The 24710-nt window shown below is 36.4% G+C and overlaps 1 protein-coding gene across 6 annotated transcripts in view; it reads left to right on the top strand.

Moving 5' to 3' along the window:
- Positions 1-23501, top strand: part of LOC149788599 (beta-1,3-galactosyltransferase 1-like) — a 33329-nt gene extending 9828 nt beyond the window's left edge. For 3 of the 6 annotated variants that reach the window (XM_089974658.1, XM_089974657.1, XM_089974655.1), the window contains exon 2: positions 5730-9444. In XM_089974658.1, the coding sequence (XP_089830784.1) occupies positions 5838-6974 (1137 nt within the window). In that variant the 5' untranslated portion in view covers positions 5730-5837 and the 3' untranslated portion in view covers positions 6975-9444. Of the gene's footprint in view, positions 1-966; positions 1126-5729; positions 9445-21894; positions 22333-23019 lie in introns of those variants that run through there. The other 3 variants (XM_089974656.1, XR_016424180.1, XR_016424179.1) reach the window with 3 other exon arrangements.
- Positions 23502-24710: the final 1209 nt, after the last annotated feature.

The raw sequence follows: 24710 nt of genomic DNA, 5'->3' as shown, positions 1-24710 counted from the left end.
AGAGAATCGAAGGCACCCTAAGGGTTCGACATCGTTTCATGCAAAACATTTTTTTTTTTGTGAAAATAAAAAAATGTTGTAAACTTTCATGATTGCTTTATTTAAGATACAAACGAAACTCATATGCATTCATATTTATAAAAAAATAGATTTCCTTTTCATGGAAAAAAGCTACCTTTAAACACATACTGTTATTCGAAATTGCAGAATACATGCTGAACTTAGCAACATCAAACGATAAAATTAGACATGAGCACGGTATCGCAAGCTTGCCTTGAACATATTATTGTGAAGCAAGGTTGCGCTGATACATAAAACTAAAATTTCATGGATTTAATGTCTTATATTCAAATATGTTCTGAGGCAACCGTTCTTGAGCGAAAAATAAAGATACGATAGCGTCTATTTGTAGTTTATCTTTTGCCACACACACACACATACACACACACACACAACTTGCTATTATTGACAGGAGAAGAACAAAAGAATTAGTTAAGAAATTTAATGCAAAACTCTCTCTCTCTCTCTCTCTCTCTCTCTCTCTCTATATATATATATATATATATATATATATATATATATATATATATATATATATATATATATATATATATATATGTTAATACAGGATTTATTTCATCGAGTGGTACAATTCATATTTTAACGCCTAGCGAGGCTGTCACGAGTAAAATATATCACTTGTTTGTACCACAAGATGCAATGTATTCGGCATTTACACAGGAAAAGAACATTTTCTTTTTATTGTGTACCAAACTTGGTTAAAGGATCAAAGTTTACAAGATTAAACCCACTATTCAGCACCTGCCCCCTCCCCTTTTTTGTGTGATAAAATAACGTCACTTTGATAGGGTGTTAATATATCTATCAGTGATTTAAGGGAGCGGTAGGATCGGTATATCCAAATATTGTCGCAGTAAACTACATTTTTTAAAAACTTTTTTACAGCTATTTGATCATATCTGACCACAAATCAGTTCCGATTCGGCAATGCATGACAGCGGGCTTATCATTGTTGTCAAGGAAGTAAAGGGAAATAACTTCATGGAGACGTTATCTACACTGATTCATATTTCTTCAGCAGAATATATTTTGCCTGTCAGAAATGTAATGTATTTTCTATTTATTTGTTCTAGCTTACAAAGTGCTCTTTTTTTTTCTTCCTACGTGCATAACTTCTTTAGGTACACAATCAAGCGTCGCACGGCATAATGGAAATATTTCTCTTCCCATTTTGAAAAATAGGAATGAAAAAAATATATAAAAATTATTTGACCAATATGTTTCTATATTTCACACTTAAGTATATATTAATTATAAAAATTATTTCACCAAAATATTTTTGCTTTATATGTGCTCAGTATGAAAAGTGAGTGTTTCGAACGGAAATGCTAGCTAGACAATGTGTCCCAATATACCCGTTGAATTGTATGTTTTGTCGAAAGCACATGTGTGCATCTTCGAAATCTGCGTGCAACAGATGATTTTGTTTTTACAGATGATGGGCAGTAAATATTCGGGGGGTAATCTTTGATTGGATTGGAGTGGAGATTAGGCGAGTGGTTTGGGTGATGTTCTAATGGATTGGAGCAGAGATTAGGCGGGTGGTTTGGGTGATGTTCTAACGGATTGGAGTGGAGATTAGGCGGTTGGTTTGGGTGATCTTCTAACGGATTGGAGTGGAGACTACGTTTGTGGTACGGGTTTTATTCAGACGTGATGCCTGCCCATCACTTTTATATCATCTAATTTCAGAGTTTCCCAAAATGTTTTAATTTTTTAAAGGTTTTTTAAAAAAATTTTAAAAGGATTTTGCTATTTGTAACATCAGCTTTTCGACCGAAATCTAGTAAGTGATCACGTTAATATTATTGTTCGCTTTATTTATTTATTTGTTTATTTCGCTAGCTAGCTAGATAGTTGTATATTTATATATTTATTTGATTGATTTGACTATAATATGTGTGTTAGGTGTATCATTTTAATATGCAAAGGGGGAGGGGAAATCTTATCTGGAAACTGTTATTAATACAAGGAACATTAAAATGCAAAAAATCTTCTGTAAGGGCATTTCACTTAAAACGGTCACAATCAATTTTCTCGCCACTGATGGACAGGTAAGACCTATATTTAAATATAGGCGTTTTCAGTGTAAAATCCGTAAAACAGCCAAGATATATAATATTTCCGCGAGCTTCTTTTTCACTGTATTTGTATTTAATGCTCTGTGAAAGCTTACACGAGAGAGAGAGAGAGAGAGAGAGAGAGAGAGAAATTTTGGGAATTACAGGTTAGTATATCTTTTTTATTTTCTATTATACATGACAAATGCGAATGACAAAACGATCAAATGTTACTGGTATTGAAAAACCTTTTACATTCTTCAGTTTTATCAAACGTGTAGAATCAAAATTTTAAAAAAATCCTTTATTAATTCCACTGACTTTGTGGAAGTAAGTACCACTTCAATCAATGCTGATGTGTGTGTGTGTGTGTGTGTGTGTGTGTGTGAATTTGCATTATAATGTGAAGTTGAATGTGGTATTCAGTGTTTCACTTTTGTATTATGCATCACTAACTAGAGTATTCCTTTGAAATCAACATGATTCACCTTCATGGTGAATACAGTGGAAATGTGCATCCATGTTGTCAGTCCCACGTGTATATCTGTAAGACATTGCTTTACAGTTCATACAGGAAATAGCACTGGTCGTGGGTTTCTGTGTGCACATGTGTAATCATGAAACAGAGAAATACTTACTACATGTCATTTATGATGTAAATACATTTTCTCTCTTGTGTTTTACATCAGATAGACATCTATTTCCTTAATTTTTAGGCAGGGATAAAGTTCAGTATCATTTACTGTTATAAACACATCGTTGATCGCATGTAAGTAGATGCGGAGAGCTCGTACTTGACGACATGCTACTTAGAACAAGGAAAAAAACCCGAATAAAAGTGAAACAGAACAAGGATTTTACACAATCAAAACATTAATTTTTGATACATGAACTAAATGAATGAAACATGAAAGCCATTGTTATGTTCAAATGTATAGATTTTGTAGGAGATTAGATCAGTTCGGGTTATTTCAATAAAAAGCGATTACTACTTTAGTTTTCTGCTATTGCGTCATAAGACAAACAATCCGATGATCTTTAGGTTGTATATACACTCTTAACGTTTCAAGCATTTCGAGGCGTATACTTTCCCAGAACGTGTGACTTGAATTGGGTGAGAGGCAAGTTTATAGTAAGCTGTGGAAAGCAAACATATACTCATTCTCCTCCCAATTATTACGGGTTTTAAGCCTTTCCTGTCTCATCTCTGTCTCCGTTTTCAGGCGTATTTTGTGCCCCTTTTTCTTCAAGTTACTCATTAAGCCCGAACGAAAATTTCAGTTTTGAAGTAAACATTCTTTATGATTTTAATCTGCTAAACGATGAGAGTATATATATATATATATATATGCACAATGTTCGAGAGTAAAATGTCCTCAGAACAGAAGTTTTACAAGTGCTTCGTTCTGTTTACAATTATTGTAGTCTTTAACCGGTTGCAGAAATGAACTGCCATGATGGAAACAGATCCCAACGTCCGTAAAACGAATGACTTGACTTCGGACTCGATCCACTTCCTGTCATAAATGTTTTTTTTTTTATTTTAAACCACTTTTACGACAGTGAAATATCGGTTGTTAGGAAGTACTGTATGACACATCATATTGATCAGCTTTACATCTTGTTCAAGTACGCTTTCAGCTGTTCTTTAATTTTTGTCAAAGCTAAAAGAAATATAATTTGAAATACAGCTGAAACGAAATATTTTTCTGCAATATGAGAGGCCGTCAGACTGAGAATCACAAGTGACTTTTGCCACAGAAATCTAGCTCCATGATAGACGAGCCTATCATAATGTCACATAATTCTGACCGTCTCTGGTCAAAATATGCATTAAATTGTTATCATTCTAAACCGCTACAACTATCAGCAAAAGTTATCATATATTTTAGTACATTTACAATTCTTACGATAAATACAGTAAATATAAAGTGTATTAGACCATTTTAGGATCAAAAGTGACAAAGATTTATTTTCTCTCACTGTGATGACTAGTATACTATTAGTGTTGAATCAACTCCTCAACATTCAAGAGTATAACCACGGGTGTAACCGTTGCGTTACAGCCTGTTTCATGTAGTACAGTATCCATGTATCATAAAAGCAAAGACTCGTGGTCACAGTAGCCTTGCGGATCATAAACGGCATGGCACAGTATTTTTTCGAAACCATTTTTTATTACACAATGTCACAGGATTTTCAGGCTATCCAAGTGAAAGTAACTTTCGGAGGATGAAGCCATTTCATCACGCATGTGTTTTAAAACAATGTGTGTATTGTATTATTCACTCCTTCCTTCTCCATTTTCCTAAACTTCCTTCATTGTTAATGTGCAGTTAATGATTCGAGTGAACAATGCATTTGTTCATATAAATCTTCAACACCCCCTCTGAGCTGATTCTTAAAGCATTGTTAGAATGTATCAGAATATGAACTTATCTTCATCCAGACCAAGGATGGGTTTCAGTGGTTTAAGGTTTCACAAAATCCTTGTACGATGAATACAAATGTACCCCTATAAAGTGATCCAGCCAGATGTGCATTAAGTCCAAGTAATAACAGATTCAACTAACCAGTTAGTATTTGATAATTAATGCACTATTTATTCATAAAAAAAGGTTTAATAACTACAATTAATTGTCACAATCAAGTTTTAAATTTTTCCATAATAGCGACAACTGGGAAAAGTGTGTAATACAGGAGAATGGATCACGCAGAACACATGGAAGAGAGCTCGTATAGTGTACGCTATATGTAATCTACAAAAAGTAGCATATTGTCATAGGGTGAAAAGGATGTACATGTATATAGGATTTTAATACGTATTGATCGGACTTAATTCTCTAGAATATGTAAATGACCCGATCACTGGACTGTATTCAACCTAAGGTGTGTTATTTGTATTTACCTCTCCATTTATAGCTTTGTTATGCGGTGGGAGGGAGATACCTGTTTTATGAACACAAATCTAGATAAATAAGATAGGGCATTTCGGGTTTCAACGTTGTTTTTAAGACAAGATTGGTGCGTTTTGCGCATGCATTTTTAATCCATCCATGCTGTTGTCGTCCACTTAAATTTAAATCGGTGTTGTGCTGCGAAGATAAAATATTTATGTAGTGCAGCACTTTTTTGCTCTCTCTATCGAATACCAGCCCTTCTTGAGCAAAATAAATTTGAAATGCATTGTGATATTTGTTAGTTTAAATTGATCGTGTAATCAGCGCAGTAGAATTTGGTTAAGGGTAATGATGTCAGAAATTCCAGTGCGCGAGTACTAGGTGATGAAAAAAAGAAGATAAAATATACCCACAGCCTTGATTAAATATATTTCATTGCATATTTTCATTTAAACTGTTGTAGCTTTTGAGTGATGAATTTAACAATGTTTATGCGTATAATTCACTCATCAATTGTCTAATTTTTAGAAGACAACTCTTTATTTATCTTAATTTTAACATAATGTCCACTTTAACATTTCAAGGGTTAACTTTTCTTTTCTTGTGTAAAGAATCTTTGTAAAACAATATTCTTTTTTTCTTTCGATATTTTCGGTATATGTAAATGATCTAATTCAATTTTTTTCAGATTGGGTGATCAAACTTCAGACGATGGCTAACATTTGATTCCTTATTTTCCAATGAAATGTCTCCTGTGTTGTACTAACTTCGTCCACTATATTCATTTTGCCATACCATGTTTCCGAGATTGTCTCACATGCACAGATTTGTTGTTATATTTTGTGTGATTGTGGTGGCCACTTTAATGCTATTCAACGCGCAGACGACATTTGGGAAAAACAGACGATTTATACGTCTGAATAGTATCATGGTAGAAAAACTGCAAGACGGTTATAGTGCCAACTTATTCCAGTCAGGTTTACCAATTGGTATGCTTGAATCGACAACTGAAGCAGCGACGACTATAACTCCACCTATAGTGAACCCGCATAACTTCAGTTACATAATCAATCCGAAACATATCTGCTCTGACAGAACTTTAAAAATGATAACATACGTGCACACTGCACCTGTAAACTACAAGAAACGGCAAATGATCCGACAAACCTGGGGCTCAAGGGAGATCCTCACTAAATACAAGGGTACGCTTGTATTTGTGATGGGACAAGTTGAAGATAAAAAAGTCATGGATGCAGTAAAGCTTGAGAGTAATAGATATGGTGATATAGTTCAAGAGGATTTTAATGACTCCTATAAAAATTTGACTTACAAAGCCATCGCTGCCTTACGATGGATTTCCACGAACTGCAAGCAAGTGAGTCTGGTACTAAAAACAGATGATGATATTCTTGTAGATATTCACTCGTTAATGGATTATATGAACTCCACTGTTATCAAGAAACAAGGTATGAAACAGCTTATTGTATGCAATCAATGGCTCAGCATGAAAGTGATCCGTGATAAGAAGAGTAAATGGTACGTCCAAAAAAGCGAATTTGAGGACGAATTCTTTCCACCATATTGCTCTGGTTCCGCTTTTGTTATGAGTTTTGATGTAGTTCAGGATATGTATCAGGTGTCTCTTTACACCCCGTTCTTTTGGGTGGACGATTTTTATATTACGGGTCTGCTAGTCGGAAAGCTCAACATTACTCACATACGATTAAATGACGGCTATATCCTGAATGCACAGGTAGCAATGGAAAAGTTACAACAGGATAAGAAACAGGAATTCAAGTTTTTCCATGTGCACAGATTGACAAATATATACAAAATGTGGACTAGTTTAAATCGGCGTAGGAATGTATCGAATGTTGGCTTCATATGGCATCCGACGACAGTTGCCGGAAATAGCTCCGTAAAGAAAAGATGATTTGTTTTTTGACGCATACAGTTTAATGTTTTTTCGTAATGTTAGACGTTTTATCTGTGATATCACTCATGTAAATTACGTCATAAGGGCAAAGCCATACAAGATTCTTGGAAAGGGAAAAGTACGTCTTGATAGCAAAGTAATACAAATCTTTTGGAAAGGGAGATGTACGGACGTCTTGAGGGCAAAGCCATACAAGTCTTTTAGAAAGGGAAAAGTACGTCTTGAAGGCAAATCCATAGAGGTCTTTTCGAAAGGGAACATTACTTTCTAGGACAAAGTCATTTAAAGTATTTTGAAGGGAACAGTACATCTTAATGGCAAAGCCATACAAGTATTTTGGAAACGGAAAGGAGCAAAGTGCATGTGGGTTTGTTGTTTGTTTTTGTTCGTCAGAAGTACGTGTAATTTTATAAAATAACATTGTTGTATTCACGCGTTTCTCTTCGGTCATGAAACAAGATGTAATATGTAATCCTTTTATTCAAGAGCAGACGACTCAGTGCTGTTTTCAAAAGGCGGAGATGCTCACGTGGCGGATAGTGATGATGGGGTTTTTCATGTCAAAGAAAGTGGTCCTATCCACAACAATTACGTAGATAAGCTTCAACCTTGGCTCAGCTGCACCAAAGTTTTCTAATGAAGCTTTCGGATATCGAATGTATAACTTTACTAATGCGGAGAGAGTGCTTATTCTCAAGTATGTACACTTCCTGTAATAATTTCATATAACGTTATTCCACAGCAAAGTTGTGATAACAACATGACAGTGTTATATGTTACAACATCCTGTAAAGTGACTTTTGTCCAAATTTATCATCAAATAATGACTCATAAGATATTCTGAATCATACACTTGGCGTGCAGCTTCCTTCAGTGTGCGGGCCGAATATTTATAGGTTACTGCATTTGTATGGGAAAATATGAACTAGTTTTGGGATGGAATACTGCACGACCATGGGAGTACAGTATATCCTTCCCACAAAACGAGTTCATATTTTCCCATACAAAGGCAGTAACCTTTTTATTATATGCTCATTTTTGTAATTCTACCTAAGGTTTAATTATATAAACACAATACACTATAAGAAACAACGTAAATGAATGTATGCCGCATTCCAAACTAAATACACAAGCGCATATTTTTATTTTTTATTTTTTATTTTTTATCTTATAGGTGTTGTCTAATGTTGTAAAGCGCTTAGAGCTTCTAAAGTTTAGGCGCTATACAAAGTCCTCATTATTATTATTATTATTATTATTATTATTATTATATTCATCATTACACAAATCAACATTATTATTGCGCACATAACTCCTCCCAGGTAAATTTGAACTTAGTCGCGCGCTCGACATAACTTTCGAAAGAAAATGGCGTGTCTAGTTAAAATTGAAATTTGGAGTCATATTGTGAATGAATGTGCATTCCATCAACTTTTCAATTTGATCTGGAATGAATAGAATTTTGTATTTTTCTCGATCTTAAGAAATTTCGTGATTATTGACTGTGACGATTCCACACGAAATACATGAGATTTAATAAGCTAGGGAGAAGCGTGTTGACATCTGCAAATGTGTTTCTGTTTCTGTCATTGAATGTTTGAAATCATAATGTGGGAAAAATATGAAGTCTTTCAATTGCAATTATCAAAAAGACGCTATGGAATTTAATGCTTATTTCATTTTAAGTGCAGTAAGGAAGATGCAATTTCACTTATCATCAAAATTACAGCACAATTTCGAAATGTGTAATCCGGTTTGAAAACCTATGACATGGCTCATGTAATTCGGATTTGCAGAATTCAGAAAATACATTTTGAGGAAATTCAGGATGTAAAACTGTAAGTATATTTTATTTTGCCATTCTTATCACCAGCTAAAGAAGAGACTATATGACTTGTCACTTGTATGTTATTTGTAAGGACGTTATCTTGCGTCTGTTATTTAATGTAGCTAACCTAAATCCGTAACATTGTATCAACGAGGAATATGCCAAAGCAGCTGGTATGTGACAGTCCACGAACATCTAGTTTTAGTTCATTCAGAAACAAATTTAAACAGCCACAACGTAAAGAGCCTCTTACGCGAGTGTACATGATTTGTGTACAAAATCAAAAGTGCTGGCGTCTGCGTCCATTGTATGTTTACAATAGAAGGTAGTTCCTTTATGCACGTGAATGCTATATGTGTATTGTCGCGCGCGTTCAGTATCGGGGAATACTGCACGATTCTGACAATGTAAAGTTAACGGGGAAACAAATGAGCATATAATAATGATTTTTACATTCAGCCTTATGATGTGAGTGTTACCGGTGACCAGCCGACAAATGGTTGCACATACGGGATAAATTACTGATAGAAATATTACTCTCATAGATCAGATAGCTTTTCCTTAGAACTAATTTTTATGGGATGATTGAATAACCACTTCCCGGATATTATTATGAAATAAATGAGAGATCAATGTTAACTTTGTTATTTTGTACAAAATCCTATTTTGTAGATGGTTATGTTTAAATTGCATTTCGTCTTATGGTGGCTGTCCCAAAATGTCGCCGTGATAAAACATCAACAAAACTCGTAGGTACGTACTACCTCAGTCATTTGGTTTTGAGTTTTGTATTCAAACAAAGCTAGTAAAATTAAAAAATATCGCGATATACAATGATCCTTTTCAGGTTTATGGGGATTTATATAGTCAACATGTACATAACAGGTTGATGGTTTGTTTTTTGAGTGTCCTGGTATTGTATTGGCAAATGTTATTATCTTCTTTTTGTAAGATTATTTTAGACGCGGATTTTTTCTTTAAATTAAAAAAGATATAATTTTACTAGTTGAACTTCGCAGTCTCAAAATCGAAACTTCAAAGGAAACACATGCAATTCCTAAATTGACCATAAAGAAAAGATGTATGCGTATACAAAGTTATGGTTTTGGACTTTTCCCTATTATTAAATCAGTCATGAGCCGGGTAGGTTGCACATACCCGTATTAAACGATAATGACTGGGTATTGATAGAAATATAAATTTTATCTAATGGCTCACAAAGTTTAAAGTCAGTCCTGTCTAGGACATTATGCTAATTTTAAAAAGAGGGTGGGATAGACGAGAAAAAAAATATTGGTACAGCTCTCATACTATCTCAGCTCTACCATATTCACTATTGAGCTGTAGGTCCCCATAACTTAACCGATATTTCATTGATATTAATTTCAGTTCACTAATGAGTCACAGACGTTAGATGACGTCAGATGCAGCACACACACTTCTTCAACCCTGTACTTGACGCAGTCTTAAAGATAACGATCGATTGAGTAGTCTTCCTCATTTCAACCAGGTCTTTAAATGAGTAGTCTTCCTCATTTCAACCAGGTCCTTAAATTACTAGTCTTCCTCATTTCAACCAGGTCCTTAAATGAGTTGTCTTCCTCATTTCAACCAGGTCCTTAAATGACTAATCTTCCTCATTTCAACCAGGTCCTTAAATGACTAGTCTTCCTCATTTCAACCAGGTCCTTAAATGACTAGTCTTCCTCATTTCAACAGATCTGGGGACAACTAATTTCGGACGTCGAAGCAAGACAAAGAACAAAATAAACTTGCTATGTCGGAATCACTTGGTCAGCTTTAGTCTTGAACAGTTCACTTATTGTCTATTGTACAGTAAACTTGTATCTTCTGAGACACAATTCCACAGCTAGTGATAACGAAGAAAATAAATGTCCCCCCCCCCCAAAAAAAAAGAAGAAAAAAAAGACGACAATCTCCAGAAACAGCAATGGGAAAGAAAATCAACATATATGTTGCTTTTTTAATATCAAAGAAACAAAAAAATTTTTCCTATCGTGCTTTCTTTACCATTTTCAAGTAAAAGTAATACGAGACAGCGTGATTAATTTTCAGTTAAGGACGGTGTCTTTATCCACAGTTTTCCAAATTTCTGTTCAAGTTTTTCATCTGGAGGTGGACATGGTATGTGCAGAAATGGTTATATCATTTTATTTTATAAACATTTGATAATTTTAGTGTGTGTGTGTGTGTGTGTGTGTGTGTGTAAGCCGTATTTAAGTTTCCAATGCTTTTATTTTTCAATTGATTTAAATTAAAACACCCATCGTACAATTTCAAAACTTGTTTTTATTTCTTGTAAATAATTCATACAGTCCAACTGTCTAACACATTCGATCTTAGTTATCTATTTTTAGCTCTGGTGTTATTCGACAATTCTCTTGTTTGCTTGTTTGCATATGTTTGGAAAAGGGATTGCCTGTTTGTTTTACCTGTTACTGGGCTTTGCTGATACAGTTTTAACCCCATGTACAAAGTGCTTGTCACAATAGTATATACATGTACTGACAGGATTTCCATCTTGTAATATCGGCCTTATGCATTCTCATTATCCTGAGCGTTATAATCACTGAAGATGACGTGAGGACTTAACAAGCGGTTTTGAAAATTTGATTTAATTTCTATACATTTTGGAATAAAAACGGGCGGGTAATTTATTTATTTTTTAAAATATTTTGTTTAAAAATAACTTGGATAACTTAATGACAATACTTTCTGTGGGTATCACACGCAGTGAGACTGTTGACAGTCGGCAATACATTTCACTAAACGCAATAGGTTCAACTTTACGAATCCGGACAGACCGACAAAGCAGTCGATAGGTAGATAGATAAACAGGCGCATGAGAGGGTTAGTTGGTTGGTATGGTTTTAACACTTTTTTCAGTACATGATAGCTTATACATGGTGGACATTAAATATGGTGAAAGAAGAAAAAGGGAAGACTAAGTCCAGCTAATGGCCAACGTTCTCACATACCCATGTTGGTATAGTCGAGACTTAAACTCACGCGGACAGACATTAGGTGTGTGAGTGATCTGTAAAGGTGAGCGCCATCTGGGACCTGTTAGTGAAGGGATGAATGCGTGGAATTAAGACAGAAATAATTTTTTTCCTTAAGTTTTAACAATGATTAGCTATTATTTCATTGATAAAAAATTACTACTGAATCATGTATGTATATATGTATGTGTGTGTGTTTGTGTGCGTGCGTGCGCACGCTTATGTGTGTTGTAATAAATTTAGAATATGAGCCATTTGTATTGACGTCTCCGTTTATAGCTTCGCTAGATTTGAGTAATCAATTGTTTGATTATGGGATATTTCTCAGCTTGAGTAATTAACCAATTTCTAGGAATAGACGTCATAGAGTGCAATATCAGGAGATATTTATGATGGTATGGATTAGTTTCATAGTTTGAGATCAGGTCAGAACCGTATAAATGTGCATAAGCCAAAGTATTTCCTTTCTGAGTTAAAATGTGCTGATTCGTGACAGGGACTAATATTTTCACCATGAATTCACTGAGAAGAGGTTATTCCTTTATTTGGAGATGCATTTGTTGTTGCTGTGGCGACGGTTTGATGGAGGGGCACATGTGAAGTGTGCTCCAAATTGCGTTCATCTGACCCGGGGATGGAATCGGGTCATCATTAGTACTTCCAGTTCAATACCGACGAATGTAGTTCTAGTCTATTTTTAGAACATTTTTCCTCTCTCATTTTGGTGGTGATAGAAGAGTTTTATTTATGCATGTTTGGTAGGGATTTAAAGATAATTGTTTATTCTTGAGAATATGAGCTCAGGGTGTTGTTGTCTGTGTGTATTTCGGCGACAGTGCACAGTGAGTAATAAGGCCTTGGCGATGATCCGGAAGTGAAATCTGTGCTCTGTTTTCGTGCTGCTCCGTTGACAGTCCAACATCTAAAAAAAGAGCAGGTCATGTATGTATGTATGTATGTATGTATGTATGTGTAAAGGGGCAAATATCTGGCGATCTATGAAGAACACATTAGTTGAGACCAGAGAACAATTAATTAGATTTATGGGGACAGGCGCGTATCAAATCGCCATACTGCCATGAACGGTAATGTCTTTCATGAATTTTATGCATTACATTAGTTAATATGAGTTACGAGAATCCCTGTGAATTCATCGAATTTAAAAGATTCCACGTATGATTAAGGTAGAGTGTGTATTTACTGAAATGTCGTAGTAAGCCATGTAATGTATCTCATTTGTTCACTTGAGTAAATTGAGGCTGGCTAGGAACCGCTATGCCTCGTGTGGTGTTAATGTGTGATGTTAATGCGTGATGAATTAGGCGTTAGATTAACTAGGGTCATTATAGGACATGTGGAGCCGACGTATGGTGCGACGTACTGATTCTGAGACGTACTCTGAGACTATCTCTGAGACGTCTAGTGAGACGCACTTATCCTGAGATCCAGGTATCTGTGAATCTACGCTCATAGTGAGGATCGAAAGAGGCAAGACCGACGAAAGTCGAAGGAACAGCTACAGTGGAAGTGGAGTGAACGAAGAAACAGGTTATGCAATCGTACAAGGCATTGACTTCGATTGTTTACTCGATCCTATGATGAACTAAATCTATCAGCAAAACAGATCGGCTACTGTATTTAAATATATTTGTGTCTTTGTAATTCGGTGAAAATGTTATATCTAAAAGCAGAGTATATTCCTGATGTAATGAATTCTCAGAGTTGTTTTATGTAATTGATTAAATTGTTTGTTTACATTTACGGGGACTCGTGTTGGTTTGTTCTTTATACCTGCTCAGACCTCTATCTATTCCGACTATTAATTTCGCCACTTATATTTATATTTACTCGAACTGGGCAATACTATCGAGGGCGGTCAACCTCTAGATAACGAAAACCAAATTAAGAGAACACCGTGAAAGAAGGTACAATCCGCCAACCCACACCTCCTGCAAGAAGAGGGGACTTTGTGTAAGGTTTCTACAATGTGGACCGTATGTATGTATGTATGAATTTATGTATGCATGCATGCATGCAAGCACGCACGCACGCACGCACGTACATGTGTATGTATGTAGTACTTTAAGGCACCTCAGCACAAAAGTCGCTATGTAGTGTCAAGAAAACGTTATGTTCCGAAAATGTACAAATTAACTGAACAAAAATTAGAAAGATAAAGCCTTCTATATAAATCTATCACTTAGCACAAGAGGATAAAATATAAAACGTAGAGATGTAAATGCTTTGCGCTATAAATAGAATACATTTAGTTTGTCAATAATAAATCTGCAATTGAAATACATGGATGAACATAATATCTTATAATAATAGGAAAGCATATCCTGTTGTCTCGTGTATGTTCGTAAGATAAACGTTGCCCATTGCCCAATCTACAGTCATAAGATCAGCGCTGTCAATCGCCCGGTGTACATTCATAAGATCAACTCTGTCCATTGCCTGGGGTACATCAGGTCAACGATCTCCGATGACATTCATACGATCAGCGATGTGTGTTACCCGGTGACCGGTGTACATTCATAAGATCAACTCTGTCCATTGCCTGGGGTACATCAGGTCAACGATCTCCGATGACATTCATACGATCAGCGATGTGTGTTACCCGGTGACCGGTGTACATTCATAAGATCAACATTGTCCGTCTCCCGGCGAACATTGATAAGGTCAGCGCTGTCAGTCGCCCGGTGTGCAATCATAAGATGAACCTTGTCCATTGCTACGATTAGCGATCTCAATCGCCCGGTGTACATTCCTAAGATCAGCGCTGTCAGTCGCCCAGTTTACATTCATAAGATCAGCGTTGTCGCCCGGAGTACATTCATAAGCTCTGTGCCGTCCGTCGCCTGGCTTACGTTCATAAGATGAGCGCCTGTTTGAAAACATGTTGGATATTGAACCTTATCTAACGAAATTACCAAAATTGCTAAGCTTCAGCTGATTTAAATTTCCAGCTGGATTAAACTGATGGCGTTGTTTATCTAAGTCTGATTAAAATCGACATCATAACAAAATCAGTTGGATACTTATACGAGGTCATGTACCGATGACCTTTTGTTACACCAATCAAATTACAGCTTCCATCTTTATGAAAGGAACGAATCTGATATTTTTGTCAGACCGTAATAAATAGTTTCCAAAGTAGCTCCAAAGTACTTTGGAGCTACGCCATCGTCTCCCGTAGACCGACGGATACCAAGAGGAATAAACAGTTTTGTGATAGAATTATCCATCCAGCATTTTATTCCACATTGCCAGTACTGTAATTCATTGTAAAAACATTGTAATTGTCGATTACTCCATTCCGTCCTCTCCGTCTGAAAACCCTCTCTAGCTCACCCATAGGACCTCTTTAGTTCATCCTACAATTACTCCATTGCACCCTACGATCTCTTCAGCTCAAGCTACAATTTTTCAAGCTTATTCTACGAAGTCTCCAGTTCACTTTACGATCTCTCCAGCTTGCCTTCACCAGATTACTCCATCTCACCTTATTCAGCTCACCCTACGATCTCTCCAGCTTGCCTTCACCAGATTACTCCATCTCACCCTATTCAGTTCACTTTACGATCTCTCCAGCTTGCCTTCACCAGATTACTCCATCTCACCCTATTCAGTTCACTTTACGATCTCTCCAGCTTGCCTTCACCAGATTACTCCATCTCACCCTATTCAGTTCACTCTACGATTTCTCCATCGCAATCTACGATTAGTCCAGCTCACCCTACGATCTCTCCAGATCACCCTGCGATTACTCCATCTCACCCTACGATCCATCCAGTTCATCCAGTTTAAAGATTTGACGTGCTATAGTCAAGGGGTTCCTCTTTGTGTCCCAGGTAAAAACACTTAGCTTGTTTTCACTGTATGATATAATAATAATAATAATAATAATAATAATAATAATAATAATAATAACGAGGACTTTGTATAGCGCCTAATCTTTAGAAGCTCTAAGCGCTTTACAACATTAGACAACACCTATAAGATAAAAAACATATAATGATATGATTACAAAAACAAACACCATGAAATTAGAAAACATTAAACAAAAAAGACGCTGAGAATATTTAAGGTAGGAAACATTATTAGGTCTTTAAGTTTGTTCTTGCAGTCGAAATAAGTGAGTTTTGAGAGCCCTCTTGAATGTGATCACTGTGTATTTGTGTCTAAGTTCAGTGGGCAATTCATTGCACGTTGCTGGGCCATTGTATGCAAAAGAACATCTGTCCATATGACTGTTTTCATAGTGGGAATAATGAGTATACGATTGTCAGAAGAGGAGCGTAAGTATCTTGCTGGTGTGTACACATGGGAGAGGTTGGATAGGTATGTTGGACTAGAGTCCGATACTGAAACGTAGCACAGAAAACAAATTTTGTGCTTGATTCTGGATCGAATGGATAGCCAGTGTAGGGTACAGAGCAGTGGGGAGGTGTGCTATGATCGTGGTACTCTAAGTAGGATCCGAGCAGCTGTGTTTTGAACTTTTTGAAGTTTCTGGAGCAGATACTGAGATGAACCAGATATAATTGAGTTACAATAGTCCAGTCTTGAAAGTACTGATGAACACACAAGTGTTTTAGTGGCATCAACTGAAAGATATTTGCAAATTGAGCTGATGCGTCTCAGCTCAAGATATGCAGCCTTGCATATGTTCATGACATGTTGGTGCAATGTGAGAGTACTGTCCAGAGTAACACCTAGGTTTCGTGCTGATTGTGTGAATTTAATGTTGGTGTTGCTGATATTTATTGTTTGAGGTAAAGGATGTGAATGAGAAAGTCTTTGTGTTGTGATCAGAATGGCCTCAGTTTTATCATCATTCATCTGCAGCTTGTTACATGTCATCCATGATTTCACATCAGAAATGCACCTCTCTACACCTTGGATAGTAGCATCAACTTCTGGTGGGTGGCTAGATTTGTGTATTTGGGTGTCATCAGCGTACAATTGGTGAGACACTGGATGATGATCTATGACACTTGAGAGCGACTGAGTGTACAGAATGAAGAGAACAGGTCCAAGAACAGACCCCTGTGAAACACCACATTATAGATCAACTGGGCTGGAGTGTATTCCATTTGCAGATACAATTTGTGTCCTGTTGACCAAGTAGGACTTGAACCACAGTAAGGCTGTATCATAAATGCCAAATACATGCTGGAGACGGTGAAGTAATATATCATGGTCTATTGTGTCAAATGCTGCAGACAAATCAAGGAGGGTGAGGACTGTAATCTCTCCGCTATCCAACGCAGAGAGAATGTCATTAACTACTTTTAGAAGAGTTGTTTCAGTACTGTGGCAAGGGCGATATGCAGATTGTACATTGCTAAAAAGACTGCTTGAATTTAGATGAGATACAAGCTGGGATAGACAACCTTTTCTAAGATTTTTTATATGAATGGGAGATTACAAAATGAGCGGTAGTTCTTTAAATCGTTATGGTCTAGTGTTGGTTTCTTCAGCAGAGGCTTTACAATGTCAGTTTTGAAAAATGATGGGAATTCCCTGGATGAGAGAGAGGTATTAATAACATCAGTTAGTGAAGGCAATAAAGCAGCAGTGATGTTGGAATTGGATCAAGTTCACATGACTTTGGTGCTCTCTTCAACAGGATTGTACGTACAAAATTCATAGAGACATGTTTAAATGCTGCTAATGGTTGCGGCTCAAATTATGTATCCCAACTGTATGGTGACGACGAATCAATTGAAATTGTGGTGTCAAGCTTATCTCTAATGGTTTGTACTTTGTCATGGAAGAAATTTGCAAACATGTCCAGAAGGTCGACTGGAGAGAAGGTAGTTGGAAGTGGTGTTGATTTGTTCCTTGACATTAGCTTGTTAGTAATCTCGAAGAGCTCTTTGCAGCTGGAACTTTCCATGATCTTAGTAGTGTTTTGGGCTGCTTTCGCTGCATCGACTATATTTGTGACATTCTTCTTAGCGGTTTCATAGATTTGCTTATCAATATTGAGTCTGGTGGAAAGCCAGATCCTCTCAGCTTTACGGCGGTCTCTTTTAGCAGTGCGAAGCTGGTCCCTAACACTGCTATACCATGGAGAACACATCTGAATTGATACTCTGCACTTGGTAGGTGGGGCATGTTTGTCAAGCAATGAACACAGGCAGTTATCACGTTGTTCTGCGGTAGGAGGTAAGCAAGTTGTTAGTTTAGCTTGGATGTCGTGCATTAGTTTGGTTCTATTTATCATAAGGAGGTTTCTCTTAGTAGCAGATAAAGGTGGAGGGTTAGGGACTGATACGTCAAGATGGCATATAATGCAGAGGTGATCTGATGCAAGGTCATGGGATACCAGGGAGGACCATAGAATGTTATCATCAGGTCTATGAAGAATCCAGTCTAAAATGTGACCATGTTTATGGATGGGTTGGTTAACTGACTCTTTGAGGTTGAAAACATCCATGGAATCTATGAGTTTTGATGTATTTGAATTTCCGGGACAGTCAAAATGAACGTTGAAATCTCCAAGAATAATCAGGTTGCCACCTATCGAATTTCCATAGTCCAGGAGATTCGGAAACTGCTCCAAAAAGAGAGAGTCAGCCAGCTTGTTTTTTCTACTAGGAGGAGGGCGGTATAGGCAGAAAAAAATGGACTGACCTTTGCTCCAGTATGAGTGTGGTTAAGACGTTAAATCATGGAGTTCTTTGTGATGACAGCAATTCCACCTCCGCGATAATTACGAGATGAGCGACTTGATGGAGTAACCAGTGGGTGTTAGATCCGCACACTTGGGCTCATCGCCTGATTTTTTTAGCCATGTTTCTGTCAGGAAATATACGTCAATATTCTGGTCATTGATAAAATTAACTATTTCTGTGCGCTTTTCCGGTGGTCCTACTGACTGGGCATTGAATAATGCAATGCGCAGAGGTATTTCTTGGATAGTTGACACAAAGGTTCACGAATTTATAGGGATTTGAATTAGGTTATCTAATATAACGGTCGAATTTGTTTTTAAATTGTTGAGCCGAAATAAGGGAGATAACTGGAATTCTTCTTCCTGTTCTACGCCGGCCAGCTTTGAAACAGTTCGCTTCTGTTTACATTTAGGTAATGATGAATGTAGTCCCAGTTCGTTTAGTCTAGAGCACAATGTAGTGTGGAGAGCCAAGGAGTGATCATTTAAAGCAATTAATGAGGGTCCATCGTAGCATAAACGGGTTGACTGGCGAGTATCACTCGATGGCGGTTTGTTCAAAAACAGTGGAGTAAGACAGCTGAGAAAAAGTCTAATTGTTCTCGTTTCCAAAACAAGGAGATGAAGAAACACATACAAATTTAACAGCCAATACATAATGAACACAATAACGAAGATGAAATCAGGCAACAAGCACAAATATCATGAAAACGGCACTAAAAACAGAACAGCTGCTTCAAGCCGGTTAAGCGACGGCCATCTTGTTTATAGCCAACGATGTGTTAAAAGTACCATTAAACACAACTAAATTACAAACAATACCCGGGCCGAAAATTAAAATCATAGGTTCTTATTTTAGTTTTAGTATGAGAACGAGTAAATAGTTTGTCTGACATGGAATGACTATGATCCTGTTTCAGGTTTATAATACATGAAGCCACTGTAAGCACAAACCGAATTAATGACGTCACTTATAGACATTGTGAACAGAAACCGATTCTGTGACGTAACTGGAAATAATTTTAAATAAAACAAATTTTGGGATGTTACTGGTAAGAATAACCGACTCATTTAATCTTTCAGTAGAATATAAGTTATGTGTTTAATTTTCTCTGGCTGTGTTGAGAATGTAAGCCTTGCCCCCGTTTTGAATTGAGAGATATCTAAATTTAGCCAATATATGGGCATTAGCAGACGCGTTGTTAGTGCATGTGCGAAAAATTCGTGATACTCACGACTACGAGCATACAAACCTGCACAACTTCCATTAACCATGATCATGAAATTGTGGATGCAGTTATTGTGTTTACAACGGCGTGCATAATAGTTCAAAATTAAACCTTCGTCTTATCATAGGGAAAATAAATTAAGAACTATCTAGATGAGGCAATGGGTGCTGTAACTAGCAGACATACTTTCGATTCTCAGAATCGGACGAATTAACAATTTTCTTTCTTGAGCAATAATATTTTTCTCCATGTATAATTTCACTTCGTAATAGCAAGGATCTCACGTCGGGAAATCACTCGGTAAATCCTTGCTGTTCTCGATAACTTTCTCATCAGTTAAGGAAGGGAGGTAACAGTGCATAAGAATAGATTATGGTCAAAAATGATCTCCCTTTCTCAGCTCTTAAAGCAAATAGAATGGTTAAGACTACGACGGGTGCTTTCTATTTTCTAAAAATATAACATCAAAAAGCATACTGAGGCCAAGGGCTATCGCATATCTATCAGACAAATACCATTTTACAAGTCTGTGATAATACTAGAAGAACAAAAAATGCAAGTGAAGTTGTTGGTAGGAAAATAAAAGTATCATAACGAATATTCGAAGACGAGGAAATAGTATATTTCCGATGGCTAAATTGAGTGTCACACAACGGTTGCTTTTCAGTTGTCACCGTGTAACCGTTTTGATACAATGTTAGGCTAGCGATAGATGACACAATGTACGATGCAGGACATAGCTGGGGTCCCTCCACATAGCAAGATACAAGTGACAGGGCATAATCATGTTTTCTTTAGCTGGTAATAACAATGGTAATAAATACCATGGTAACAATGGCAATACATGCCATGGTAATAATGGTAATAAATACACATTTATGCATCTTGAATTTTTCCTCAAATTTTACTTTCTTAGTTAGTTCTTCAAATCCGACTGACATGTCCTGCAAAACCTGAAACAAACAGAGGCTGTACCGAAATTTCGACTTGTCTATATTTCCAACTGCAATCTATTCAACTTATTTCACTGAATTGACCCAATAATCCAGCACCTCATAATCAGAAAAGCAGAATTGAGATGGAGCAAAATAGAAACAAAATCAGTGCGCATTCAGTCACAACATGACTCTAAATTTCGATTTTAAGCAGACCAAAACAACAATTCTTTTTGAAACTGACGTGGAGCGCGCTTTAAAGTTAAACAGTAAAATGTGCGCAGGGCGTAGCTATGTGCGCATGAACACTGTTATTGTTTATTAATGACTCTACGGCTGTGAATTTGTTTTTAAAAAAATGATAAATTCAATTACATTGTTTCTTGTAATGTCTTTTATTGTTAAGCCCTAGGTACTTAAACAAAATAAGCATATAATAAAACAATTTATTGCGTTGTTGTGGAAATATACGAACTCATTTTCTGCAAAATATTGAACTCCGTTAGGTCGTGCAGTATTTTGCAGAAACAAATCGTTCATATTTGTCCATACAAATTGAGTAACCTATAAATGTCTCTAAATGAATTTACAATAATCCCAAACTAGTGATTTAGTCCGCAAGTATTAATCAGCGCATTGTAATGCTAATGAATAATTTAAACGAATCCTCTAAAATTTTAACTGAACACAACTAAAATGTATACTTCTAAAGACTGATGACAGGATAGCAATGCGTAATTAAAAAATAAACAACCTTAATATAAAGACCTAAGAGACAGTTGAAGAGCCAGGGCGAGGGTCAAACGTTCATTTCAAGAACATTCTAAGTGTTCCACAAAATCAGGTTTATTACTAAAAGTTTAGTAAAGAACATCGCAAACTTCACGTACAAGAGAAACTAACGTACTGAGCTAAAATCCAAGCATATATGGTTCTTTAAAAATATTGATAATCGTAATCTATAATCTACAAAAAAATTAGCTATGTAATATAATGTTTATAAAGAAAAGACATTAGTGAGGTAGGCCGAAACTCCTAGATTAAATTATAGACCAAAGTCAATCACACAATACAAATTTAATGTACATAACTATATGTATGTATGTATGTATGTATGTATGTATGTATGTATGTATGAATAATGGTGGCACGTTTGCCAAGCCCAAGCGATAAAGTCATGTATAAGCTATTATCTACCTGTCTTGGGAATATTACGCGGCCTTGTGTTTGATCTCTAAAGATTGCCGCAGGGTAGTGGTGGATTCTTACGCAAGGTTACCATGACCCGTCAGAGACCGGAAAACTTGAACAAAGGCTTGCAGTTATCACACCTATCTGTTAAAAGTTAGTCAAGAATCAAAGGAAGTCCAATGATAAACGGTGCCTGTTATTATCCTTCCCCACGTTGACAGATAGCGAGAGGGACATTGTCCGCTAAGTTTGAGTGGATCAGTCCACAGCGATATCCAATCCCAATGGAGATAAAGGGTGCGATTACAATTCAGGCCGTAATGATACTTTGCTAATCGTAAGGGTAAGTCAGTATTCTCTTGGAAGGATTGCAGATCAGTAAGGTTTACTCTGAGAAGAAGCCACTCGTAACCTGGCGGGAGAACGTAGAGATAGATTCTAAGGAATGACAAAGTTTCGAAAAGGTCAATACGTCATTTGCTCGATTTTGCAGAATATTACGGCATCGTAATTGTAATCATTTGTAGTATGTACGCTTAATTACTAGGATCAGTTAGTACGTATAATTACTTTTGTAGTGTTACATTTACATTTGCGTATTTTAAGAATTTATTTGAGCATTATGAGAGATATATTAGATGCGAGGCGGAATTATGTAGATTGTTAACTTGTGATCAGAATTAATTTTGTTATTCGCTATTAGGTTACTTAGTAGTAAACCAGTGCATTTAGTAGTGCATTATGTTAGAATGTACACATGCCTGAATTGTTAATTTGGAAACATGGTTGAAGTATGTAAGATTAGTTACTATGGACGTATGCATATGTTAGAGGGTGGATATGTGAATATGCGTGTACTTTGTAAGAGTTGTAAGGTAAAGAAATGCGTCTGATTATTGTGATATTATTCAGTATAAAGGAATTAGGAATATGTACTGATGTGACAGAATTTATTGATGTATGTATAAGAAGTAATTGATACCGTGCTGTATGATGATGTTTGTGTTAACCGTACAAGAACTTATGGGTATCTAGATGTGAATGAATGTATGGCCGAAGAAATTTAATAGCTGCTATGTGATGATAGGTTGGGTGTAGTGTGAGATGAGAGGGCTAAGAAAAAAGACTGTACCGTCCTTGTATTTTTACAGAAAGCATTTTAGGGGACAGAGAGCTTCCGGTTCCATTGGGTCCCAAGTCTTCAAGAGTTGGAGACGGAATTGAGACTGTATTCGAGACAGTCGAAGTCGACAGAAGTGCAGTCGTGTGGGAGAAAGCGGATGAGGAGGAGTAGGGGTCAAGAGAAAGTCAAGGGAGAGGAGTAGAAGTCTAGATGAAGTCGAGGAGGAGGAGGAGGAGAATGAATTTGGAGAAAGGTCGGAGAGGAAGTGGAGAAGTAACTGGGAGAAATAGGAGAGAGAAAGTATACATCAGATGAGTAGAAATACAAGGACAGGTGGAAATCAATTTCACAATGCTAATCACGTGATGCAAAAGGCTTATTAAAGGATCGAGCGGAAGAAGTGTAATTGGAAATTTGAGTCATTGATTATTGAATTGTTTTTAAATTGTTATTCATTGAATTTCAAATTTTTTAATGTATTTAACCATTTAACCGTTGTCTGCATTTTTGTATTATTTGAGGTTTAGACCTTTTTACACAGAAACCACATGAAGTTTCATCTGGTTCAAATTTTTTTTTTAACGGTATTTAAGTAAATATCATATAATTTTGAATATAGGTTATATACTTGTCACTACACTATTGGTCCCGCAAGGTTATACAAGAAGTATATTTTAAACCCCACTGAAAATAAATTGTAGATCTTTGTATACATGAATACACGAACCGAAAAGCTATTGGCTAATCGCAGTGGGAAACCTCTCGACGCCTCATGCTGAAAATCACTTTCTGAGAAGATCATGTTTGGACGTACATAGAATTTCCTCGCCTAATTTAGATTGACGAAGAATAATATCGTCACGTGACGCCGCAAAGTGTAGTCTGACGTGCAAATAACAAGAATACCTAGAGAGAACATATTTAATGGTTTCACTTTAATTTATTTGGTAATAAAGGCAATTCATTGCTGTCGTCAATGGTATAAAATCTGAGGAGTTATGCTGTTCCGATATGCGTTTTGTCAGCAATACACACAGCAAGTCATTTCATGCGTGATGGCATCGTGGGCGTTATTTCAACGTGTTACCAAATACATGTATCATTATGCAATTTCATGTGTGCATTCACATTAATCATTATTTTATATTAACATTATGATTGTAATGACTTAATTGTTTTTCTAAATTGGCTATGCCAAATATTTGGAATATGTACTGGTGAAGCAGGTGGGGCATATAACCCACTGACACTACTGTCATTTCAATCCGTTAAGACATTAATATAAGATTAACCATCCATGCTTTTGGGGGGGGCGGTAGGGGAACAAAGGGAGAGTAGTGACAACAACATTTTCAACACAGATAAACGCGGTTGCCATATTTATTATACGATCGGCACCATTTCTATTTAGCACCAACTATGTATCATAAAACGTCGATTGATAAGAATCCCAAGATGATATTATCATCCACTGGGTATCAAGATAACAACATTTTAAAGATGGCCACCATGATAGTCGTTGTTTAGGGTCATTTAGCATTATTTTCATTTAGGACAAACTTATCACCATGAAGAGCTCGTCTGACGAAAAGCCATGTCAAAATGACTTTCCATTTAAGATGTGTAGCGATATCAATATTTTCAAGATTGTAAACAACGTTGCCATACTTGAGAGATATCAGCACAAATTTAATTGGGAATATCAAGATATTATATTAA

Source organism: Sinohyriopsis cumingii, chromosome 11 (assembly GCF_028554795.1).
Source record: "Sinohyriopsis cumingii isolate HCF-2022 chromosome 11, ASM2855479v2, whole genome shotgun sequence".
In the NCBI taxonomy this organism is placed as follows: Eukaryota; Metazoa; Mollusca; class Bivalvia; order Unionida; family Unionidae; genus Sinohyriopsis; species Sinohyriopsis cumingii.
The sequence above is the reverse complement of the archived record's forward strand: the minus strand, read 5'-3'. Positions and strand labels throughout refer to the sequence as shown.